Source organism: Melampsora larici-populina (assembly GCF_000204055.1).
Source record: "Melampsora larici-populina 98AG31 unplaced genomic scaffold MELLAscaffold_12, whole genome shotgun sequence".
Taxonomy (NCBI): domain Eukaryota; kingdom Fungi; phylum Basidiomycota; class Pucciniomycetes; order Pucciniales; family Melampsoraceae; genus Melampsora; species Melampsora laricis-populina.
In genome coordinates, this window is record NW_006768776.1 from 1337991 (window position 1) to 1362795 (window position 24805).

At 44.8% G+C, this 24805-nt stretch overlaps 3 protein-coding genes across 3 annotated transcripts; all 3 read right to left on the reverse strand.

Annotated features, from left to right (window-relative positions):
- Positions 1–1195: 1195 nt before the first annotated feature.
- MELLADRAFT_116083 (uncharacterized protein) lies at positions 1196–2917 on the reverse strand (the record flags this gene model as incomplete). Its single annotated transcript, XM_007408440.1, has 6 exons — positions 1196–1589; positions 1695–1940; positions 2013–2216; positions 2290–2488; positions 2562–2739; positions 2836–2917. The coding sequence occupies 3 exons, from the start codon at positions 2476–2478 to the stop codon at positions 1722–1724; spliced, it is 612 nt and encodes a 203-aa protein (XP_007408502.1).
- Positions 2918–10013: 7096 nt separating this feature from the next.
- MELLADRAFT_55687 (uncharacterized protein) lies at positions 10014–10855 on the reverse strand (the record flags this gene model as incomplete). The annotated part of the gene is made up of 3 exons (XM_007408439.1): positions 10014–10085; positions 10164–10547; positions 10639–10855. One exon carries the CDS (start codon positions 10407–10409, stop codon positions 10239–10241), a length of 171 nt encoding a protein of 56 aa, XP_007408501.1.
- Positions 10856–10897: 42 nt separating this feature from the next.
- MELLADRAFT_85030 (uncharacterized protein) lies at positions 10898–11572 on the reverse strand (the record flags this gene model as incomplete). The annotated part of the gene is made up of 3 exons (XM_007408438.1): positions 10898–11040; positions 11152–11229; positions 11434–11572. 3 exons carry the CDS (start codon positions 11570–11572, stop codon positions 10898–10900), a joined length of 360 nt encoding a protein of 119 aa, XP_007408500.1.
- Between the last annotated feature and the right edge of the window lie 13233 nt (positions 11573–24805).

Sequence of the window (24805 nt, forward strand, 5' to 3'; positions counted from 1 at the left end):
GAGTTCAAGAGTTGGTGTGAAAGTGATTGGTGTTTTTTGTTATGGATGAGTGATGAGTGTTGAGTGCTATGTTTTGAATTTGATGTGTGTTCTAAATTTTTGTTATGTGTATTAATGAGGTGGACTGTGGCACACCCCCCTTGCTCATGAGTGTTGAGTGTTGTGTTTTGTGCATTGTGTTTGTATGTAGTGTAATGAGTTGGCACACCCCCCTTGCTCAGGGCTTCCGTAGTTAAGTACCTGATGCTGGAATTGTTGATTGAACACCAACAACAGCATGTGTTCACACTGTACCCAATTTTTGAATCAACAATACAGGCATGTTGTAAGAATCTTCACACCACGTTTTTGGCCACATTATTCAGAGTGCCTATCAGGTTTGGCTAGAAGAATCCATGATTAGTCATAAGCACCTTGGCAAGGGCATGTACGCGGCCGCACAGAGAGGGCTTTGTTAAGATTAAAGTCCCTCCCTCTTGCTCACACAAAAGAAGAGTGAAAATTGCATCTATTATCTCTCTTGCATGCTCAATCTTGTTACCAACTTTGAACATTCTGCAATGCTCTCAACACCAGCCCCCCAACCTGACAGCATGACTCAATTTCTCCACCAACAGGATCACAACCAAACTGCTCAAAGTCCGCAGAATAATGTTGATAGTAATGTACCTGAACTCATGTATCAGTACCCTGCAGGTTTTTGCTTTCAATATGCTACATCTTCAAATCACCAGGCAGCCTATCAGGCAAACGAGATTTCCCCAAATCACACTGTCCTCATTGGGACTTATCCAACAATCAAGACCCCCCTCCACCGTTACCTCTTTTTCTATCCCTTTCAGCATTGAACAGGGACTGGGTGAAGTTTATCCCCCAATGACTACCTGTGCACCCAACCTTCCTGTTTGAGAACATCCATACTCCATCCATTCTTGGCCTATGTACACCTATACCAATAATCCAATAAATATATCAGATTGCAAGTTATTCACTCCAAACTATCTTCCTCTTCAACAAGTGGTCCACCATGCTTCGTGGCCGGGGCACAGCCCTAAGTGGCATGTTTGAAAAAGTGCCACGATCATGCCCTTTGGCAATTTGAGCTCTTGTGACATGGACCACATTTTGCAAAAGCAACACAATTGAGTTGATTTGGGCTTGGTTCCGGCATGCCACGTGGCTAGCGAGTCTTTATAGTAAAGACACTGGTTCCAAAGATTACAATTTCAAATTGTAACTGCAAAAGTCGAGTCAAAGACAAAGATGGAAATAGGCCTATTGAGAGACGCAGCGCTTTCAAGGATGAAGGCAAAATAGAAATAACTAAACTATAAAACAGACGGACCAAATCAAAGGTTGAAAGTAAGTAGATACAACATTGTTCGTTGGGCCTTATGTACAGGAGTCCATTTTCAAATATGAATGGGAGATTTTCTTGAATATTGAACGAGAACTTCGATTGGCATAAATAACTAGGCGAAGCGCATTGGCGCCTGCAAAGAGAAATCACCTGGAAGCTATAGGTGAAATGTGAAATCTTGACGGGTGGATATATTTGACACAGCCAATGTATGCCACAACACCTTAACCTGGAAATATAATATAATGAAATGAGAAGGTAATGATTGATGATCATGAACTCGGCTGTGAAACTTGAGATAGCAAATCAACTTGAAATCAAACTTAACACTCACCATACATTGAAGTGGGTCGGGGTTCGATTAGAACCATGGCCTACCAATACACTGCTGATTTGTGCAATACAAATTGCCGCCGTTAACAAGCCCAAAATTGGGCGACGCAGTAAGCCGAAATTGAGGAGGATTAAATTGATTGAGGCATTGACCGGACCCAGTTGCAACAGCCGTTCCCCCTGGCGGCAACAGCCGCAAATCGGGGGTGAGGAACGCCCTAGTCAGACCCTGCGCATCGCAAATTGACTACAGGAATGCAGATAACTCAGCCAACAGCCAAGATAGTCGATGTGAGATGGAAAGTATGATACGACTTACGATCAAGTTGTTTCTAGGTGGGTTAATGTTAGGACACAACCCATTCTGGCCACAAGTCAATACAATGTTGCTACTGCGAAGTGCGAAAGTCGTGGGTGCCGCATTGAGAGAAAACGTAGAGATACCACCTTGAACGTTCTGGCATTGGAATAGCTGCCTATTCGCGGTGAGCCATGCCACAACTCTAGGTCCATCACAGATCGGCTGAGAAGTAGAATGGCCATGTCAACAAGCAGAAATTAAATCGACTTGGATTGTAGACCACATTCTGACTCACAATTAAGTTCGAAGCAATTGGGGTCACGGCAGGGCAACGTCCATTCGCGCCACAGGTCAATGGGTTGCTGGCGCGAAGTGCGAAAGCAGTAGGCGCCTGAATCAGAGTAAAAGTGGGAAGACCACCTGCGATTTGATTACATTGGCCGACCCCGGCTGGGGGTGAGCCATGCCGCGAGTCTTCCCGCATCGCAAATCGGCTGAGAATTAAGGTGGTTGTGGTCAGTCGGCAAGCAATGAGATACAGGGCTTGAAGGATACTCGGTAACTCACTATTGATTGACCCCTGACTTGAATAACGAGGAGTAAGACCACACCGACAGCCAGTGCACGTAAATTCCTTGGTCGGGGCGAGGCTGACATGATGTTGTGCGAAAGGTCCAGTATACAACTAAAGCGCGATAATATGGAAGCGCAAGTAAATGAATAGATCAAGAGAAGAGGCTAGCCGCTAAATCAGATACGAAGTGTGACGATAAAAGCCTCAGTACAATTTAATTTCAGGTATAGCAAAGAGGGTAACACCAAAGGTTGAAAGAGGATTTACCTGAGATGATGTTCGAAGACAACGTAAACAAGTCGATGTGGTTCAAGAGTTAATTCAAGAGTACAATAGGATACTAACAGATATAATCAGAGACGACAAGGATAACAGAGTATTAACAGATGGAATCAAAGACGAAAAGGGGGGTGAAGAAACCGGCAAAGGCTGGTTTGAAGCTCGGTGTTTTAAATACCTACTCTGCGGTGATCGTGGCTGTGGACCCTTCACATCTCGGCGGCAAGGCCTTCCAAATGAGCTTGCTACTCCCATACATAGCAATTTGTTTTCAAATCACCAACCCTGGTCAAATTATAAGTTTGCTCAAAACTTTTGGTTCGACTTATTCCGACCGCGAGCAAGGGAGACGAGCATCCACAACGGTCCACCTACTTTGCGGGCCCCCAGCGATGTAGGGGGTCAAAACGCAAAAAAACGCTCCAACGGAGCTCGCACAATCGGGGGTGAGACGTCGGGGGCCTCCAGATTTCCATCCGGACCCCCCACATCTGCGAGGTCTATAGGGGCTCCCAATATCACGTGCCACTGCTTCCACGTGACCGATATAGTCACGTCTCAAACCGCACTCGAAACAAGATGATATGGTACAAGCATACCATATCACTCAATCGAGTTCTGGCCCCTGACTTCAAGTGCACCGCTGTGGACACCTGTTTTTTTGACCCCCTACATCCACAAAATCAGGATCGGGGGTCTGTTCCAGGGCTCGCAAAGTAGGTGGACCGTTGTGGATGCTCTTACCTCTTGTAACGGTGACACTCTTACAACTGGTATAGGTTTTATACAGGCTCTGGGCATTTTGGCCCATTTCCAACGATCCTCGAATGAGTCGAGTGTGTATACGTCGCAACAACCGCCATCGAACTCGATAAACATCTTGACTCAACTTAGTCTACTACCTTTGCTAAAAAAGTTGACCGGGTCGACCGCTGATGAAAGAGAAGTGAGCTCGAATTTGGCCGCAGCCTGCTGTGCAGCTGCTGCGCAGGTCCCCAAAATCCAAATCCGATGCACCCAAAAAAACTTCAGGGTCCCAAAATCACAGCCTGCTGTAGGATTGGTTTCAACCCCCTGGGTCCCATTCCATTCATATATTGATATTTTCTTAAATCAACATGGTTTTACACCCCCACATGAACCCTCTCTTTCTGGATTTGACTCTGGATTTACCTGAGGTATGGTTATATTTCTCCATGCTTTTGCTTCAACATTTGATTAATGCACTGTCTGATTTGTTTTTGATCACACTTTGATTCCACAGACATCACCAACAGCAGCTGAAAGAGGACCACTCCAACCTGAGGAGAATGAAGAGTTTGTTTTTTATTTTGATTGTGAATTCTTTGTACTAGACAAGGAGGAAAAGTCGGGTTTTGCACTTTATAAGGGCACACACTGTGCGGTTCACTGGAGCTCAACTCAATTTGACTTGGAACAACTGAAGGCTGCATGTGCTGAAGCAGCAATCAACATTGCTACTGGAAAATCAATGACACCGTTGATCAAGAAGTCGATTTTCAAGGACTCTGGAAAGTGGACAGCCTTTATTTCAAAAACTCAAAATTTTCCCAAAGGAACAAACAATACTCGCAAATTGTTAACGGCCGAGAATGTTCAGACCTGGGTTGAAGAAGCGCATGGTCACTATCCGAAAAAAGAGGCTGGACTTTGCTATGTGGCCCTTCATCCAAACAAAGTCAAGGAACAGAAAAAACGGGCAAGTTCTATCTTTCTTCCCAGATTGATTCAAAGCTCACATCAGTTCCCTTTCCAGGCTGCTCGAGCCGAAGTCATTACTGCCTTGGCAGAGCAAAAAATAGCTGAGCGCAAGCGGAAACGAGGACCATCCAAAAAGAAGGACGAGCACGCATCTGGCTCTGATGATTATCAGTCTGAACATGTAAGTAGAGTGATCTACCCTTTCCTTCAAGTACACACCTTTGAAAATTGCTGATGCTCTTTGAACTATCAGTACAAAGAGGAGAATTACGATTCTGATTCAACCATAACCTCTGAGAAGGCTATGTCTCCGGAGAATAAATGGGCTGCTGAGCTTGTGAAGCTTCATAAGCTAGACGTGAATTACAATGATGACTATGCCCCCATAATAGACCCAAAGAATCCAACTCGATATTTTGCTCTGACGCTAGACAAAGCTACAGAGTGGGCCAAACATCGAGTAAGTTGTTTGCCTTTGTCACTGTCTTTAGGTCAAAGAAGCTGACATCTTTATATGTCAGAATGATGATGAGGTTGATTTTGATCATCCTCCGGCTCACATGAAATACGACTTAATCAAGAAAAAGGACAAGGCTTCAAGAGACACACCAGCTGGCAGTGGGCATCCCTTTGATGCCTCATCGATTGCTAATCTATTTGTTGGTGTGGTAAACGCCATTGAGACCGCTCGATCACCTCAAAAGCCAACTTCAGCTGCTCCGGATCATCATCGCGCCAATCCTAATCATTCTAACCAACCTGAACAACCAGTCACCTCTCCTCCTCCCTCATCATCCCCACCAATTGTTTACGACCCTTCGGGACCAAATGGCATTGACGGCTTTCTGGACTTTTGTACCTTACCTCCTGACCTTCATACAGAGACCAGGCAGATGTTAAGAGATGCGGGAGTGAGTGATTACAGGCATATCAATAAAGAAGATTTACCTCGCGAAGATCTTGCTGAGAAAGGCCTCAACAAGATAGCCATCAACACACTCTACACCAACGCTCAAAAATACAAAAAACGCTGCCGTCAGCAAAGAAAGGCAGTTCGAAGATGATATCCTCAAGTAAAATCTCACCCCCCGATCAAGTTCAATTCAAATACATACGCTTCCACTTGTTCTCTTACAGATTCCCCCTTTGATTCTATTTAACCCAAGATCAAATGAAATTTGAAACGACATACAAATCTATCTTGTCTCAGCAGATAGTGAGAACTCAGTAAAATAGGAGATTATTATTTATGAGCACTCTGATCCTTTTCAACACAATTGCCATCATCTTTGAAATCGCACTCTCATATTAATGATACAAGAGAAAGATCATGCATCATTTGAATGATGCATGTAATGATCAATTGACCTAACAAGTTGGCACTCAAAGTTTTTTTTGGTAACATAGTATTGATTTTTATTCTCACCGAGTCAAAACACAACAAACAACATGAGAACAAGGAGATGAAGGTCAAGAACCTGTTGAAATCTTTGCTGCGGTGTTGTGATCGAGTAAATGCGATTTGAGGACTCCCAAGATGATTTCAAAACTGATCGCATAGAACTTAGAGCTTGGATGCGATTATTTTTGAGATCGCACTCTCACCATGACGATCTGAGAGAAATATCCTGATCAGCCATCATTCAAGTGATGGATGTAAGTAATGATTGATTCACTATTGAATCTTTTGGTTGATTGATCTGTGATCGATTCCATTTTGGTTGATCGTTCTATTTAACAAACGATTTAACAATCGATTGTTTTCTTTGTCACTCTTACTCATCAGTCTTGGACTACTGCAAGGCCAATCCAGAATGGGTTGGGCTTTTCTATCACTCAATGTGTCTCTTGATTTGGTTTGAGTTCACAACAAAGGTTTACCAAAGTGATACATTGCAAATTTGTTCACTTCAATCCTCATACCCGTTCTTCAACATGTGAAAAAAGTTAGATAAAAAGATAACAACTGAGGATAAGTTTAGGAATGATATCGATGGCAGATGAGATTGTTGCAAGGTTTTGATTGAGCTAATTGGCGAATTGAAATGATTTTTTTGAGAAAGTTGATTGACAAATTCAACATTTAGACATGTACATCTTGAGACATGCGATATCCGGAGCGACGGTAAAGTTTTTTTGTTAAGGTGGCATCGAATGTTTCCATGGCTGCCTTACGTATCGGTTCCTTAGGGTTTCTAGTGTGAGACAGAATTTGGGACCTACGAAGACGATATTTCAAGACGTTGAATCCTAATTCAATCGGATTCAACTCTGGACAATAGGCAGGTAGATATCGGAGGAGAACACCTACCAACCACACTTGTTAGTAAAGAGTAGACACTCAAGAGGAACTGAGGCGAGATGGAAGATGAAAAACAAACCTTTTCTTTCACATAGCTCACGAATGTGCCCACCATGATGGATGGATGCGTTATCCAGGACAAGTATACTGTTGGGAGCTGGGTATCGATTCATGCGGGGGAGCTGAGTTATCATGCAAGAGATTAGTGAAGAGATTAATATAGATGAGGATGCAACCTACCAGATTGTATTCGAGAAACTGCTCAAAGCGTTTTCGTTTAACCGAGCCCTCTACCACCGATAGAGCCAAGATGCCGTGGTAACTAATCGCAGGGAGGAGTGAGAAGCGACTCCGATAGAGTTTGGGAACATTGCGACTAGTTCGTGACCCAATTTTTGCTCGCTGTCGTACTCGCAGGAGATCACGCCCGCAGATCGCACTCTCATCTATGCAGATGTAATGAAATCAAAATAAAAAAGGAAGAGAATCAATTATCAAAGAAAATAATATAGAGAAGAGAGTGTACACACCAGTGAACACCATAAAATGAGAAGGAGTGTCCATGTGTTCATTCATCCATTGGAGTTTAGCCCAGACATTCTTCCGAACATTGCTCACTGCGGCTTTCTTCAAACTGATAAGTAGGCGGGATCGAAGTTCAAGTTGGATTGTACTTTTTGAGGGCATTATTCCGTGTGCATTGTAAAGCTGTTCCCGCACCTCGTCCAGGAAAAGTGATGGATTCTCGTCGATGATTCTTTCCATGAATTGACGATCATTGTTATTCAAAACTCGGTGTCGACCTCTTTGCTGGTAATCATGAGGATCTCGGATAACGGCTCGAGTGTGGCGGTAAAGAGCCATCCATCGCCGAAATGAACGTTCAGATATGGGCTGTTTCAGTCGGCGTCGAATGATTGACCTAGGGAGTCCTCGTAGTCGCCAAGTCACCGCCAGGACTTTGATGTCTGGTGAATAATAACGATATGGCATTTGATGCAAAAAATCAAATCAAGAATAGTGACGGTGAGGATGAGGTGGAGTTGAATACAGGCTGCAGGCTGTGATTTTGGGACCCTGAAGTTTTTTTGGGTGCATCGGATTTGGATTTTGGGGACCTGCGCAGCAGCTGCACAGCAGGCTGCGGCCAAATTCGAGCTCACTTCTCTTTCATCAGTGGTCGACCCGGTCAACTTTTTTAGCAAAGGTAGTACTCGCACAAACGGTTATTGTCATTTCCGTCTTCGAATGCAAACTCATCGACCTCTCATAGATTTCGCCGCTCTTGCGCCTTCCAGTGTACATCGATTTTGAAGAACAGCAAGTATGTACTCTCGAGTCTCACTCGAGTCTCCACTCGGATTGTCAGCGAAGAATTTCGACCTTGATCCTATGAAACGACAAATTACGATGAAAACTCATGACCGAAAAATCGATAGATGCTTTCCAGCTGGCCTTACCACGAATTGGGATGTTTATGTCTTCATGCCCACGAAAAATCTCAAGAGTACATTGTGACTTGCAGGACGTGACAGGAAGATTGGAACCAGACACAGAAGGGCTAGATCTATCATTTGAAGCTGACCGGGACGGACTCTACCGCAATTACCTGCACTCGATGTACCATTATATAGCCTATCAGATACGGAGGCCTTGAAGGTGTCATCTCTGCTGCTGCTCGGCGTGCGGAAAGAAAACCGAGTCTGATAATGCTTTGTTGGGGATGTTTGAGACAAGTTTTGTCTGGGGTCAGTTGTATTTGCATTTTCTTGCTCTTATACTAGAGTTGTACTGAAGTGTTTGTGCGTCTACAGATCGGTGTGTGGTCGATTTTGAAGTCTTAACTGATAATCATTTGAGAGTTTGTAGTGGATGTGGAAGAAAATCTGGGATGAAGTTAAAAAGTTAAGAATAAATTGTTGATGGAAGATGTTGTTGGAATCACGGTATTAGATGGAACATTAATTGATCTTTTTCAAATTATCAAATATTATATTGTCAAGAATAACATATATGCATCCTCAACAGATATTTCAATCCACAACAGTACGACGGTCTTCATCTTTCATCATATGTCACTGGATCCCAGGACTATGAAGCTGCGAATTAGGTTGCAAAACGTGTTTCATTGACTGAATGCAAGCCAGTGAGAACAGAACCCCGATGCAAGCCCTGGGCATATACAAAGTGAGCTGCAAGCCACGGGTCAATGACACAAGACTCCAGTATAGCATGATTACATCTTGACAAAGAAGCTCATCATAGACTAAAAAAGACTTTTCACATTGACGAGGCTTATCCGTGGTTCTGTCAATTGGGTTGGAGAGCTAGAGATACTGAATGTGAGCTAAGATATCTCATTTGCTCAGAGCGGAATGTATCACTAATTGTCCCTGTTGATCCCTGAGCCCCAATCGATATCAATTGGCAATCTTCTCCGTATTCCGGCCAATTGAGGAGGCCTTCAACATTGGGATTCATTGTATTCACAAACGCGATCCAGCGAGATTGGTAGTCCTTTGTACGATTTCCAGGTAGCCAACCAAACACAAAAGGAAGATCTGTGTTATGAAAAGCGCCTGGTTTTTAATCATATCAGTATCATCTTGGAATTGATATCGTGAAGCAAAAAAAAGATATGAATACAATACCTAAGAGAGGAAACCACTTGAATCCTTTGTCGATGTAACTCCAAACAGGCATATGGGCCCGAGTGAGTTCGAGGAACGTTCTGCGTGGAGCCTAGAGGTATGAAAGCAATAACTAAACTCTTTGGACACTATTTTGAAACTCTGCTGAATCAGACACATTACATGATTAACTATACCTGGAATTGACAGTCCCCAAATAGAGAGGCCAGCCTTTTAGAAACAGGAGTCAAGACGTTTGAAAAACCGGTATCATAGGGTGAACCTAAGCTTGGATTACTTGGGTAGAGACTTAAAATTTCTTCGATCTCAGATGTCGATGCGTTTTGAAAAAAACTTTACTGAGATCTGATGAAGGATAACGACGACTTCTGATCAGCTGTTATAGAAACAATCGAAATTGATCAGCGCAAACTCCTCATTACAATTTCGCAAGCGGCTTTCATTCATAATGGGAAGTAATCCCAGTGTTAGAAATGTCCCTTCATCATCGAGATCACCTGTTATCATTGGAATCTTGGCAACTTTTGTGGAATGATTTCAATCGTCGAAATATTCAATATAAGGTCAGACAAAGGAATATCTGCAATTGCGAAAGCTAGATCACGACTGACAGTTTCCTTTGGTCAATGATCCGATCAAAGTGTCTGTCACAAAATCTCCGTCGATGCGAGGGATCCATCGGAATGGAGCTTCTTGCATCCCAAGTGGCCCCTCGATCAAAGAAACTCCACGACTATGTTTAGCTCAAAGCTCAGAATCAGCCTCTTGTCAAGAACTTGCCTCTTGAGGATAGGGTTGATACTAACGTACAAGAAGGTGTCAAAGTCAAGGTCCCTCAGGCACTGTAGCAGATCCTTTTGACGACTACATCCAGTCGCCTTCACCATCTCGTCAAACTCCTTCTGTCCGCCCGCAGCTGAATCTGTGTACTAGTTTCAACTTGTGTGTGGCAACGAATCTGCTACTTGTACAGGCAAATGACTTACTGGGACCGGGATTTGCAGTTCCACTTTGAAAGAAAACGTGTTAGTCCCGTATCTGCATCAGAGTCTTCCCTAAAGAATCACCTTTGACAAATGGCGGCTCTGAAGAGGCCTTCGTGATTTCCATTGTAAGCCATAACGTGGTGCGAGACAGAGATTGCACCGGCTGTAATAACGTCAACACATCGATTGCTTGAGCTATGATCCAAGTTTCGCAATGACTCCCAAGAGAAGCGTCTGTCCGGGAAGGAACAGAGGAAGTGACGTCGAAATACCTGATTGGCCAGCTAGAGTAATCTTGGATGGGTCACCCCCGAAATTGCCAATGTATTTCTGAAGAAGCCATCAAACACAAGGCTGCTTTTAAATTCAATCATCTCTTTTAACGAAATTTATCGGTTTGGGAATTTTACCTGGATCCACTTGAGAGCCAATCTTTGATCCTTCAAACCGAGATTGGTGACACCCTCTGCCCTGACCTCCTTACCACCCAGGGCACCGAAAGCCTTTGCGAGCAGAAGATAAGAGTTAACTCCTCATAATCAAAGCTCTATCAATCAAAAATCATTGACATTCATTCAATAGTTCATAGCTACAAAGATGATCGGGGTCTTCAGTTCAATACTAGTCGAAACGATGTTTTCACCGCTATAATAGCCTGACCCTCCGAACTCGCCAGCGCCACCAAATTTGAAGGACAATCGATCGAGTTTAATTCGCGGAACTTGTCAAGATGCTTAGACCTTGATATGAATGCTCACAAATGTAAACCATGACTGGTAAGCTTGTCCCTTTGTTTCTCAGTGCCGGTCTTTGTACCTGAGTATGTGTATCATCATGTGTTTCAGAAAGGTGAGACAAAAGTACACAACACTGAAGCAAAAGTTAATAAAATTACATCAAGTGTTAAGCAGTCTTCTTGCCCAACAGCCAAAGGACCGATAACAGGCGAATTCTGTCGCGATAAGACTATTTCTGTTAAAACTTTGTCTAAAACACGTCGTCCTGCGACAGGCCACTTTTGTGGACACCCAGGTGGAAATGTCTAGATATCGAATGTTTCGCATCAAAGATAAACAGATAAATGTCAAACAGGGGGGGATGTAGAGAACTTAGTTTGGGTCAGGTTTACCGTAGCATTGAAATTTGGATATGTACGACGAGGCGGTACTGGGTTTCTTAATCTCATTGGTCCTGTTGGTGGCTCAGCCTAGTGATTCGATCGAGGAAATTAGGCGTCAGTCTTTTTAACTCCGCTGATTGTATACCATGGAACTCACGTAAGGTATTCCGGTGAAAGACTCCACTTCACCTCTTCTTTTACCAATAAAGTTTCCATAATCTAGTTGTACCTCCGGTTTACCTGATGTGGTCGGTCGGCGATGAAATGTTTGAAATGAAAGGTGATAAATCGTAAAGAGTTCATGATGAACTAACCTTTTTGAAAGTCTTCATCTTTCTTGCCACGTGATAGGATAGCTTCATCAGCTGGCAGGTTGTCCATGAATTTTAAAGCTGGTTCGCGCAAAGCCCATTTCTTGATAGCCTGGGGAAATAAGACACCTTCAAGAAATCCATGTGAATATTGAGGAAATGAGGCCGCCAAAAAATACAAACCGTAGGCGAAGAAGTTATAACACATTTTGAAGTTCAATGAACGCTGTGAAGACCGTGTGGGAGACCGTTCTATATGAGTCGAGTGCTTGAATATATTACAGCGATAATCTTTTGGGCTGTAACCTGAGTGCCATCAGAAGAGAGAGATCACGCCGATAATGAGATGCTGCGAGACCCATCGGATAGGCGGTCATGATCCACACAGGAAAGCTTTTGCTGAGTCGATCATATCACGACTTTGAAAGCTGCACCGCTGTATTTACTTGGCAACTGAAAATCTAGCATACTATGAGCCGCTGGATGGACTTGGAGGCAAATGAACACTGTCGTGAGCAAATCCATTCCTTATTCGAAAGGTGGTAGTTCTTGGTTAGGTGAAGAGAGACCTGAGGAATCTCTCCACGTTCACACCACTCAGCGTACAGATACGTTTCTGAGTTGAGCTGCCTAATCTACCCGAGCATATCCATCCACCTAGATTACATTGTCCCTCTAGAGACTCCATAACCTATACGTGGTGTGGGGGGGGGTCCCAAGAGGAGTGGACCCCAAATCGAGAAAATAATAAACTCAATTCGAGATCCACCTCCCTTGGGCGAGAATAGGCTCGAGAAGGTTCGACTTCTCAACCCGGGAGGCGGGTGGGTTTTTAACTGACTTTTCTAAGAGTTTTGGTATACTCTTCGACAATCACTTGCCCAAGGAGGAGTGCAGGATGCGGTGCTAGAGATAGGAATGGTGAAATTGGAAGGATTGTTGTGAGGAAAAATTTTTCCCCCTCTCAATCCATTCTTCCAAATTCACCATACATAAATGTCACAGTTCCTATGACATCTATGTGTGATTGCACCCGCACCTGTCACTCCTCTCTTCCTCAGGAATGGACTATATTGTACATCCTCAGGCTCCTGAACACTACCAATCCATTCCTTATTCGAAAGGTGGTAGTTCTTGGTTAGGTGAAGGAGACCTGAGGATCTCTCCACGTTCACACCACTCAGCGTACAGATACGTTTCTGAGTTGAGTTGCCTAATCTATCCCGAGCATATCCATCCACCTAGATTACATTGTCCCTCTAGGACTCCATAACCTATACAGTCAAACCCGCGCAAATGCATACCCGCGCAGGTGCATAACCCTTGATAATGCATAGAAAAAATCTAGAATCTTGACGCTTTTTACTGCCAAATTTGACAACAGAAATGCATAACCCGTCAAAATGCATAGCAAAAGTCTTCCACCCAAATTATGCGTTTGCGCGGGTTTGACTGTACGTGGTGTGTGGGGGGTCCCAAGAGGAGTGGACCCCAAATCGAGAAAATAATAAACTCAATTCGAGATCCACCTCCCTTGGGCGAGAATAGGCTCGAGAAGGTTCGACTTCTCAACCCCTCTCCTCGCGAGAAGGTACAGAATCGTGAGCCTGGGAAGTCGAACCCCCCAACTCAGTGCCTTTGCGAGGAGTCACTCATACCTCACCCTCATCATCTATGCCGGGCTTTCCAGCCCCTCCGACGGAGCAGGGATTCGCCCTGTGCCATTCCACTACCGGGCTGTGTTTGGCCACTCAGTTTTATAATAGATAGGACGAGATGTGAGGTTAGCTCAGATCCCAGGTATCGGCTCCACAACTGATGATTTTCATTACCTATAATAGATAGGACGAGATGTGAGGTTAGCTCAGATCCCAGGTATCGGCTCCACAACTGATGATGATGTGGAAGCCGATGCCGAGGATCAGAGACTATATCTAACACAAGCTGTACAAAGTCACGTGATCTGCTGTGGCGCAGTCGTGTACACACACCAGTCTACAACACCCCCCCCACGACAAGCCACAGATAACCTCTAAAGATTGAAAGACAAAAAAATAACAGAAAAGAAAAACATAAAATCATGAACACAACAACACAAAACTTGTAAAAAAATAAGAAACTTCATTCTAAACTAAGATTTCTTCTGCCTATTTCGAAAAGTTGAGGTCCGAGAGCTTTGGTCAATATATCTGCTTTTTGATTCTTCGAATCTACCCAATGAAGTGTCACAGTTCCTTTGAATAATTGCTCGTTCACATAGTAGAATTCTCTATCTGTGTGTCTGGTGCGTTTGTTTGAGGAATTGTCTTTGGACACATGAATAGCAGACGTGTTATCACAAAATAAGCTAACAGGACCCATCTCTCCCACTACATCACTAACCAAATTCCTCAACCACACCGCATCCCTCGCCGCTGTTCCTAAGGCCATATACTCTGCGTGACAAGTGGAAGTTGCGACACACCCTTGACGTTTTGAAGTCCAAGATAATGGGCATCCTAAGAAAAACATCACAAATCCATGTACCGACCGTGAGTATTCACCACCCCAATTCGCGTCCACATAAGTATGTAACCCTGTCTTTACTTCTCCTTTCAATGGCTTGATCTTCAACTTCAGGCATCCGGTGGTCTTCAAATATCTAAGCACCCCTTGAATCGCATCCCAATGTTGTTTCGTTGGACGTGCGGAGTATCGTGCGAGAAAGTTGGTCGCATATGTGAGGTCTGGTCTCGTCGCTATGGCTAGATAGTTAAGGCAGCCAATAACTGATAAATAAGACGTTCGATCAATAGACTCCTCGTCGTCCGTAGGTGAAGTCGGGAGGTTTGACAAATTCAGCGGGGTTGAGAGTTTTCCGGGGGTTTCTAAGAATTCCTCTATAATTTTGTTAGTTAGTCCACCTGGCGATAATTCAAAAGATACGTCATCCAACCTCTTAATATCAATTCCAATAATGCAATCTAAACTTTCTGACCATCTTATCTTCAAATCCTTGATCAAAGCCTCAGCCACTTCTCTCAACAACTCTACACTACTACCTGTCACTGCACCGTCATCCACATGTACCCACACTATACACATCTCATCACCCCTCTTGCACACATACAAAGATTGATCAAATTGACTTGGTACAAAACCAAGTTTCTTCAAAATACCTTCAAAATGTTTCCACCAACATCTAGCACCTTGCTTCGTCCCATAAAGAGCCTTCACTGCTTCTAGTATCTTTCCTGCTTTCCTAGCTGCCTCCATACAACCAGGTGGTAATTTAAAGAAGATTCTCTTCGTGATGTCGCTATGAAGATATGCCGCTGTCACATCAAACGAATGTACTGGCCAACCGAGTCGTGCACACAGAGTGAGTATAAAACGCAAAGACGCTACACACGCAGTTGGCGCAAACGTCTCATCATAGTCGATGCCTTCTCGTTGATTGAAACCTTGAGCAACCAGTCTGGCTTTGAATTTAATCGGTTTACCATTTGAGTCCAGTTGTTTGTGAGTGAAAACCCATTTGAGTCCTAACACGTTCACGTTGTCAGGTCGATCGATTATCTTCCACACACCCATATCATCCATCGCCTTCAATTCAACATCCACTGCTTTCCTCCACTCCTCTGAGTACTCATCATTCATTGCCTCCTTCCAGTTCTTAGGTTCCTTCAAACATGATCGCAAATTTACAGAAGAACTAGTACTGTCCGTTAAAGCATCCTCTTCCTGCACCTTATTTTCACCTGTGAAATCTCCGAGAGTCAATGCATTTATGATAAATTCAAGAGCACCTTTCTTAGGTGGATCATTCAGTATCTTGTTCAGTGAATCTGAGGTAGTCGCCTTGGGTGATTCGGGTGTCGAATATACGAACTTGTCTTCATAAGGAAATTTAGCAATACCAGTCTTGAGGAGAACTTTGGAACCCGGATCGTAGAACACCCAGCCTTTTCCACCTTCAACATACCCAATCATAACACACTTCCGCCCTCTGTCATCTAGTTTCCCGTGACGTTGAGCTTCATGACGATGAATAAAGGCAGTCGATCCAAACGTCCGAATGATGTCGAGTTGTGGTTTTCGTCCGTAAAAAAGTTCGTACGGGGTGCTGTCGCCAGTAAGGCTGTTTGGTAGCCTGTTGTGTAAGTAGCAAGCTGTGACATAAGCGAAAGACCAGAAGGTTTGAGGTAGGTGGGATGCCACCAACATCGTCCTCCCCATATCACTAATGGTTCTGTTGAGTCTTTCAGCAACTCCGTTCTGTTCTGGTTCATAAGGGTTAGAATGTTCATGTACAATCCCTTTCGATTTCAGCCAGTTACTGAAAGTGGTCTTGATATACTCTCCACCACCATCTGTACGTACATGTTTCACCTTGAAACCTGTTTCTCGTTCCCAACGGTTGATTGTCCGAGTGAAGGCGTCATGAACGTCTGACTTGTTCTTGATGATCACAATGTCTGAAAAGGTTGTTGCTACGTCTCGGAAGGTGACTGTGAAGCGGTTACCGTTAACGTCCTCCGGGAAAGGACCCATGACGTCTGATACGATGACATCCAAAAGCCGCAATTCCCTTCCCGTTCTTCCTAGTTTACGTTGTCGAGTGCTTTTACAGGTAAGACAATCCTCACAGGTGAAGGTAGCTGCAGGGATGGAAGTAGGTAGACCGAGGCCTAGTTGTCCGGCACACAGCTTTCTAATCCTCTTCATATCCACATGACCAAAACGTCGATGCCAGAGGTAAGTTAAGTCAACATCTTTCTCAGCGCTAAGAGCTGTAACTCTTCCGATCCTCTCAGGTGCAATCTCTTTACAAAAAATTGGTTTCATTGCATTGATCATCCATTTTCTATCTTTATAAGCAGCAACAATTGAACCTCCACCAGGTAATCTAATGACCATATCCTTTCCCCATACCCATAGCCTAGCACCTTGCTCCACCAGAGACGCTTGAGAAATCAGAGTATTGGTTGCTTGAGGGCTATAGTAGACGTCGTCGATGATGTAATCTGATCCTGAGTCGGTTTTCACTCGTAAAGACCCTTTCCCTATTATCAGGGCATGATCTCCATGAGCAGCTGTCTTCAATTGGATGGGGGGAGATATCTTCTGATAATTGAGAAGAGAAGATAACGCATTGCTCACATGATGCGTCGCACCACTATCCAACAAGTACTCGGTGGGAGTCTCATCCGCGTCGTTGCCTTCAGCACTCCATGCTACGGTCGATGCTGAGACTTGCGATACTGCGGCTGGTTGAGATGAAGATGAAGGTGGAATGTCGAGATGAACGTTATGGGCTGAAATAAACGAGTCAGGTACGCCGTACGTGGCTGAACCAAACATTGCCAATCGAGTGTAAAAGATGTTGTTCGTGCATTTCACCCAGTCGTTATAGTGAGGGGCTGAACGAGGTTGGCCTCTCTTAGCTGATCCACAAGTAAGTTTCCCATGCCCGAATTTAGCACAATGAAAGCATTGCCAAATCCTATCATGCACTTCCTTCGTCGATGAATTCGATGGTGCAATAGGTGATCTGACAGTCTTTTCTCGTTCTTTATCATCAGGGAATAGAGGAGAAGGGGGCATAGGTCCTTGCGGTCGAGGGTTGTACGTTTGACGCGGTGACTTGGACTGATACGTAGACGATCCCTGGCTGGACGAGTTGTTCCACTTTGACGTATTCATCTTCTGAAATGAGCTCGTCAACGCTTGAATACTTTGATCGCTTTCATTGACTGTCTTCCTGGTGGTAATTAAGTTTTGATAACTAGCTCTAACTTCAGATAAGGAGAATTGAGATTTGTCTGTACGGTATCGTGCATCAAGATTCGTGTTCAAAACATCCATGCCAAACTCTCCTGTAGTAGGTGAACATAATTGTACGATCATACCCTTCACCGTGTCCGGGTAGTGTTCGCTCGTCGACGAGCGCGCACGACTTCCCTTTCTGCCTCAAAGGGAGTTGGTGTGCGCTCGTCGACTAGCAAAGCCTACACAGACACGGTGCTTGATGGTATCTTCTTCCCATTTGAATCCTGCAGATTTGAGGCGTTCCCAGTCTTTGTTGAGTTGATTTATAAAGGAAACTAGGTCGGTAGAGTTGGGATCAAATTTGCGTAACATCATGGACCGAAAGATAACGTATTGAGAAGTTCGACCACCTTGTTGAAACATCTCTTCAAGGGTATGAAGAGCCATGTGAGAGAGAGTATGATGTGCTATCATGTCTTTAAGATCTTCACTTATCGTCGAGTTGATCACCCTCCCAGCGCATCGATCAATTTTCACCTCAACCGGATTATTGGGATCAACCAAATTCGAAGACCAATAATCAGCGACATCGGTCATGTCAAAAATAGCTCGTTCGGTACGGAGTTTCCATCTAGCAATATTTGATCCATCATCTTTAAGTTTTTCAACGTCACCTATGAACTTTTGAACGTTGTTATGATTTCGGCTAAGCTCTTTCAGTCGATCGGCGATCGGGTCAGATTGAGACATTACAAAACGTTCAGACGAAGAATCACTAGGGTATGAACGATGAAAGGTCCTTCTACGGGTATTGATGTTTGCGGTGATGGTAGTTTCGGCAGGGTCGAGTTTGTGAGATGATTCACGGGGTGGATGAATAAAGGAATTAGGATCAAGAGGAGGTGCAGGGAAATTAGCAGGAGTGTTGTGACGAGTGTTCGTTTCGGGATGTTCCGGTTCTTCGGTTTGGGATTTGGCACGAGATGACGATCGCGTTTCAGGGCGTTTCCTTGTCGTTGTGGAATTCGATGGTCTCGGTGGACTTCGAGCTAACGGCATAAGATTCGGATGCTGAGTGGCGGCTCAGGCTTACACTTTACGAGACTGTTACGTTTACGATGACGATTTTCGATTTAGCGAGCGGTAACGCAGCTCATAACCTATAATAGATAGGACGAGATGTGAGGTTAGCTCAGATCCCAGGTATCGGCTCCACAACTGATGATTTTCATTACCTATAATAGATAGGACGAGATGTGAGGTTAGCTCAGATCCCAGGTATCGGCTCCACAACTGATGATGATGTGGAAGCCAATGCCGAGGATCAGAGACTATATCTAACACAAGCTGTACAAAGTCACGTGATCTGCTGTGGCGCAGTCGTGTACACACACCAGTCTACAACAAGTTTCCCCGCATCTCTGCATCATACAGGGTTTTTGGCGATCGCAAACTTAAACTTTATTTAAATAGCCTAAACTTTCAGGTTTACAGAAATCGACCCTTGACTCTACGACTTCTCAATTTACAAAACACTATGTCTTGTTTGGCCCTCAATCCCAAGGCCCATACGTCCTGACCACATATCCTCCAAGTCATCTACTAAGTCGCCAAGTCCTTACTCTTCCAGTCTGATCAACTTCAAAAGTTTTATCGTGTCTTTCATCTCCTTCTCCGTGAACTTTCTCAAGTAAATCGTATAGGCGTCCGAGGCCCATCTCCCACTAGCCTTTATCTCTTCCCTCGTGGCTCCCAAATTCCAACGAAGTGAAGCTCCACCGATACAAAAGGAGTGTCCGTAAAGGGCCTGGTCTTCCGGAGAGCAACTCTGGTTCCATAGCTCCCTGAGCTTCTCAATGACCATTCGCTTCTTGAAACCCACGATGCTACCGTCGTGTTCGAAACTGAAAACTGGATCCGACGGGCGTTTTGGTCTGAAGTTGTACAACAGCTTTAAAGCTCTTACAGGGTCGAGTAAAGACTTTTGTCGCACCAGTTGGATTTTTTGGATTTCTCCAGGTCTTGCAGTCTTCGCCTCGTGTAATTCAATTGTTGCATATGAGTAGTCCTCCGCCCATCTAACATCTCTCCAAAGTGGGATTATCTTCTTAGGGTCATCTGAGATCAACTCTCCTAGTCTCGCAGTGCCCCAAAAGGCGACTAGCGCGATTGTCATTACCACTAGGTCTCTCTCCTCCGTTGGCGATAGCACCTTGACCAGAGCCATCAAGTCGGACAGTAACACCGGAGGTCGGATCTTCTGGCCCATATGTAGGTCTCTTTCAACTTTTGGGGAGGCCTTGAAGAGGAGATTCACTGAATCGTCCGCGGACCTTGGGTAAGTCTTCCGGTGGAACTTGTGCCAGGCCTTTACCCCGGCCACATACGATCTCAACATAGTAGATTTCACCGACTCGTCGTCTTTCGCTAAGCTTTCACTCTTCTTCGACGCCCAGACCACGAACTTGAGTAAAACATCTTCATCGATCGGCAGGAGTAATCTTCTATCAACGTTCTTCACATCTCACGCTCACACCCGATGCCCCGATGCCTCGTGGCGCCACGGCAGGGCTCAGGGCAAGGGCCGGGGCCTCGGCCTCGGCCATGCCCTGGCCCTTCTGTGTGATTTCGTGTTCTCTGTGCTTCAATGAGGGCGAGTTGGATTCGTTCCGTCTTTGCGGCAAATATCATGAAGGATGGTGGCATTATAACGTGTATAAATTGTTGAATTGTGCCATGTTTTTAAGGCCATGCGTGGCATAGGCCATGGCCCTGGCCACGCCCTGGGCCACGAAAAAGTCACCGGGTGTGAGCGTGATTCACATCTGCGAACCGAAGCAGCTTCACCACACCGGAATTGTAATGGCGTAAGGTTCCATCTTTCCACGATCCTCTCAAAAAATGGCGTTGGATTTCATCATGGTCCGAACAATCCACTCCAAGTGCGTCCTTCTTGAAGGCTCCAAAAGGTTTCGTTGCTTTCTGTAAACTGATTGTCTTTGAATCTAGCCGGGTCTCAATCCGTGGTATCTGACTAGGCTTCTGCATCCCCGGGACCTGATTGAGGAGGGGTTATCTGAACAAGGAGCGGTTGAAGATCTTCCGGTACGGCAATCAGAACTTCGTTACACCAGAGGAGGTCTTTTAGTACCCCTCTCGACAGATCGTCGGCCTTGTTATCTTTCGATGAAACACGTTTCTGTTTCACATTACAGCATAGGTAAGTTAGTAAACGTTGAATCTTTTTCCATTCTTCGTTTACGTCCTGATCTTTTGACTTCCGTTTCCGTATGGCATGCTCAGTCGTCGTATTGTCTGTGTGCACCCTGAACCTCCGTCCCCTCACCTCGGTTGTTTTTGCTAGCACCAAGAGACCTAGCCTGATTGCTACGGTCTCTGCCCAAGCAATCCGACGGTTCCCAGAGACCCTATCCTTCGTCTCCCAGTCCGGGACAAATTTGAAACAGGCCCAAAACTGGCCAATCAGGACTCCAATCCTAGCTCAGCAAAAAAAGGGAACAAGGTTTAGTCCAAGGACTCCTGGAGTTCTGTGTGGTTCCGCTAATCGACTCACCCATATGAGGAAGCCGCGTCCCCTACCCAACCCACCTCTTCAGGTACAGGGTTGGGAGTTATCTGACATGCATTGAAAGAAGTTAGGCAAGTGTCCCATTCTCTTAGATCGTCGATCACATCCCACGGGGCCTTCCTCTTTGCATGGATATTCTTCCAGGATTTCTTCCAGCGGTACAACGAGCTCAAATAAGGAGCCATGTGCGGGACAATACACACTGTGTGAGCCAATCTCCCCACGAAAGTGTCCACCTGAGCTAGTTTCCAAACCTCCTCTTCATTCAGGAATTCTTTAATCTGAGTTTTCCTTTGGACCAGCTTTTCCGTCGGCAGTCTGACCGTGTGGTCCTTCCCATTCCATACAAACCCGAGAAACCTCTGTTCCTTATTGAATTCCCTGTTTTTCTTAGGGTTCGTTTTAACCCCCATCGACTTGCTCAGCTCCTCCACGTCTCTAATCGTCGATTTGTGGCCTGGTCTGCGGAGGATGAGGTTATCATCCACCCAGCGAAAGACCACCGGGAAGTCCAACTTCTTCATCACTATCCATTTCCAGGTCTCCGCCGGGGCGCCGAATACCCCACAGCTCGCTACCCCTCCAAACCCGACCGCTAAATCCACCCATACACGCCCTTTGAAGTCTACGATGATCAGGAATCTCCGTTGGGAGGGATGGACACCTAGCTGTCTATACGCCTTCGCCCAGTCCACCAACGCCATCTCCCACTCCCCTGGGTGCATCGTTAGGAATCGAGCGACTGTCTTGAAGTCATCCCACCTGGTCTCGTAGTTCCGTTTGTCGACAAAGGAGTTCACAGAAGGTATGTCAGGGTCTCCCTTAGGGTAGGATAGATCGTTTATGAGGCGAAGTGAGCCGTCCCCATTAGTTGCGCTCCCCATTGGGTTGGAGCGGAAAAACCCATACTTCTCAAAAACCTCTTCATGCGAGAAAGGTCCCGCTATCCTTCCTGCACGCAGCTCTCTTTCTAGTATCTTCTCTATTTCGCTTTCCACATCCCTAGCTGACGAATGGTTGTCGGGGGTGTACCACTTTAGGTCTCCTACCTGGTGTTGCAGAATCCCGAGACAGAAACCTTCCCTAAATCCATCTAGGATGTACGGGATATCTTCTTCAAGACCGGTCTCTTTCATTAGCGACTCCCACCTCTCCAGAACCATCTCTGTCTCCACCGGCTTCGGCCATAGGCCTATTCCCGGTACCTTGAAGATCTCCCGATCTTTTAGAGGTAAGATCTTTTTCACTTCAACCCTCACGGAATCGTCAGAGGACGACTCAGTGACCTCCGACCTGCTTTCCGAATCTGACGCAGGAGTCATGTCAGGGGCTATTCCCTGCTCAACCATACCGGCTTCCTGTGGTATGTTGTCAAACCGACGAGCATCTACTCGTCCAAACCGACCAATTCCTAGCGGGCTGCCCTCTAGAGAGATGGGGAATTCTCCAGCAAAGAATCGACCGGGGAATATGTAGGGGGGGGCAACAGGGTGAGAAAACAATCCAATGTCAAAAACTGGAACCATCTTTGAATTGCTTATTGACTTCACGCAAGGCTTCTCCTCTTTCTTCTCATGCTTCCTCCAACCATCTGTCTGGCTCTCTACAAAAACTCCCTCTTTACTTTATTCCGCTGACAACACTTCTAAAGGTCTTACAGGACCAGAAAAGGAGGGGCAAGAGAAATTCACAAGAGACAAAACCCCGTACCATACAATCCGACAACCAAACAATATCATCCGCATAGTCGTACCAGGGGGACCCGACAACAATGACCCAAACGGACCCGCGCAACAATCAAGCAAATCAAAACGTCAGTCCCCTGCCACGTCACCAGGGTGTACTAGACCAAAGCTTACCAAGCTCCCTACCCTTATGTGGTTTCGTAGCCTTCTGGGACCCGCCTTGCTTACTCGCATGTTGCTGCCCTTGAGTCACCCAATGGAGTCCGCTTTGCGCTGACAATTGGTGGTTGAAGGTCCTCTGTCCAGCTTGGTAACCCCCTCGGTAATAGCCGCCGTAAGTCCCACTTCGTCCCCTATTTCCTCCTCTTTTCTTCTTATTCTTTCCTGAATACCCACTCCCATACTCTTTCTCTCTTGAACTACCCTCGACTTGAACTCGCGACGAACTACCCCAACCAGACGCTCCAACCTTTGGCTGGCCCGTGAAGAAATCAAACCCATGTTTCGGCTGTCCACACTACACAAAATGTAATCTTTACCGGGCGGTAAAGAAAACTACTGCCATAGAAAAATCCTGAGGCAACAGGAAGAGAGCTAAAAATCTGAAAAAATATGGACCTCGTTTCTAGATGTTGGGGCGTCATGATGAGTATCATTACATTTAACCACAAAGGCACTTCAAATACAAAACTCTGGCAAAAATACACAAGCGAAGTTCCGCATGGCAAAAATACACAAGCAAAGTTCCGCAATCAACCCGTAACCCATCCGCACACATCTTATGTTGCCGTGATTCACTAACGCGCAAATTGTCCTCTCATAGCGAGTTCACCCATTGGCAATGTCAATCAACTACTACCACAATCACGCTTTTGTTTGCAAGACTCATGATCTCCTTCACACAGGTAGTAGGCAACATGATATCCCATCAACGACTGAATAATGTTTTTCAAGGCAACACCCACCACAGCCCATCATCAACTGTCTATTGTTTCCTTCTTGGATATCAAATCTCCGAACATGTATAATCAACAATCAATCCACTGGACTTACAATTTATTCATAACACCACACATAAGTCTCCTACCCAGGCAGCCACACCTAATCATGATGACTTTCACCGTAACCGATGCCACTTATAACCAAACATCATTCAACGTCTGTAGGAATCATATCATACAAGTTGAGAGCAAACTGGTTTGCCCAAAACCTGATTAAACTCCTTCCTTCTCACGCAAAAGTGGCTTATTGACCAAAACAAATCAATCCGTAAGGAATCACACATTAATCCAATCCAACCACTTCATCATTATCAGCATCAACTACAGACCATCAATCAATCACAGAACTGTGATTATCATTTCAAACAAAACCATCAACTTCATTCAATTTGAATAACTCTTCTCAATCTTTTCAAGTGTTTTAGATATAGAATTTGATTCAAATCAATATACAAAGGATTTATCACAATTTATAAGTTTACCTGATTCTGGACTTATGGGATTTTTATGAATACTCAAAGATGATCTATCGGAGAAAAATTTGAGAAAAAAGAAGCATGATAATTTAGATGAACCATTTGATGAGGATTTGGATTTAGCAGAAGACAATGATGGTGATGATGAAACTGCTCAGTGAGCGATTTCCCAACAAATCATTTTTTAATCAACTTTTTGGTTTGTTTAATTCTGTTTAATTTACATATTTTCTTGGCTTGTTTTCAATTTTACTGGGACATGTACGGCTCCAAGAATCTCAGTAGCTTCATCAAATTGTCAATCAATACCCAGTGATAAATACATCGAAACAACCAAAATCACAACTATATGATCCAGAAGAAA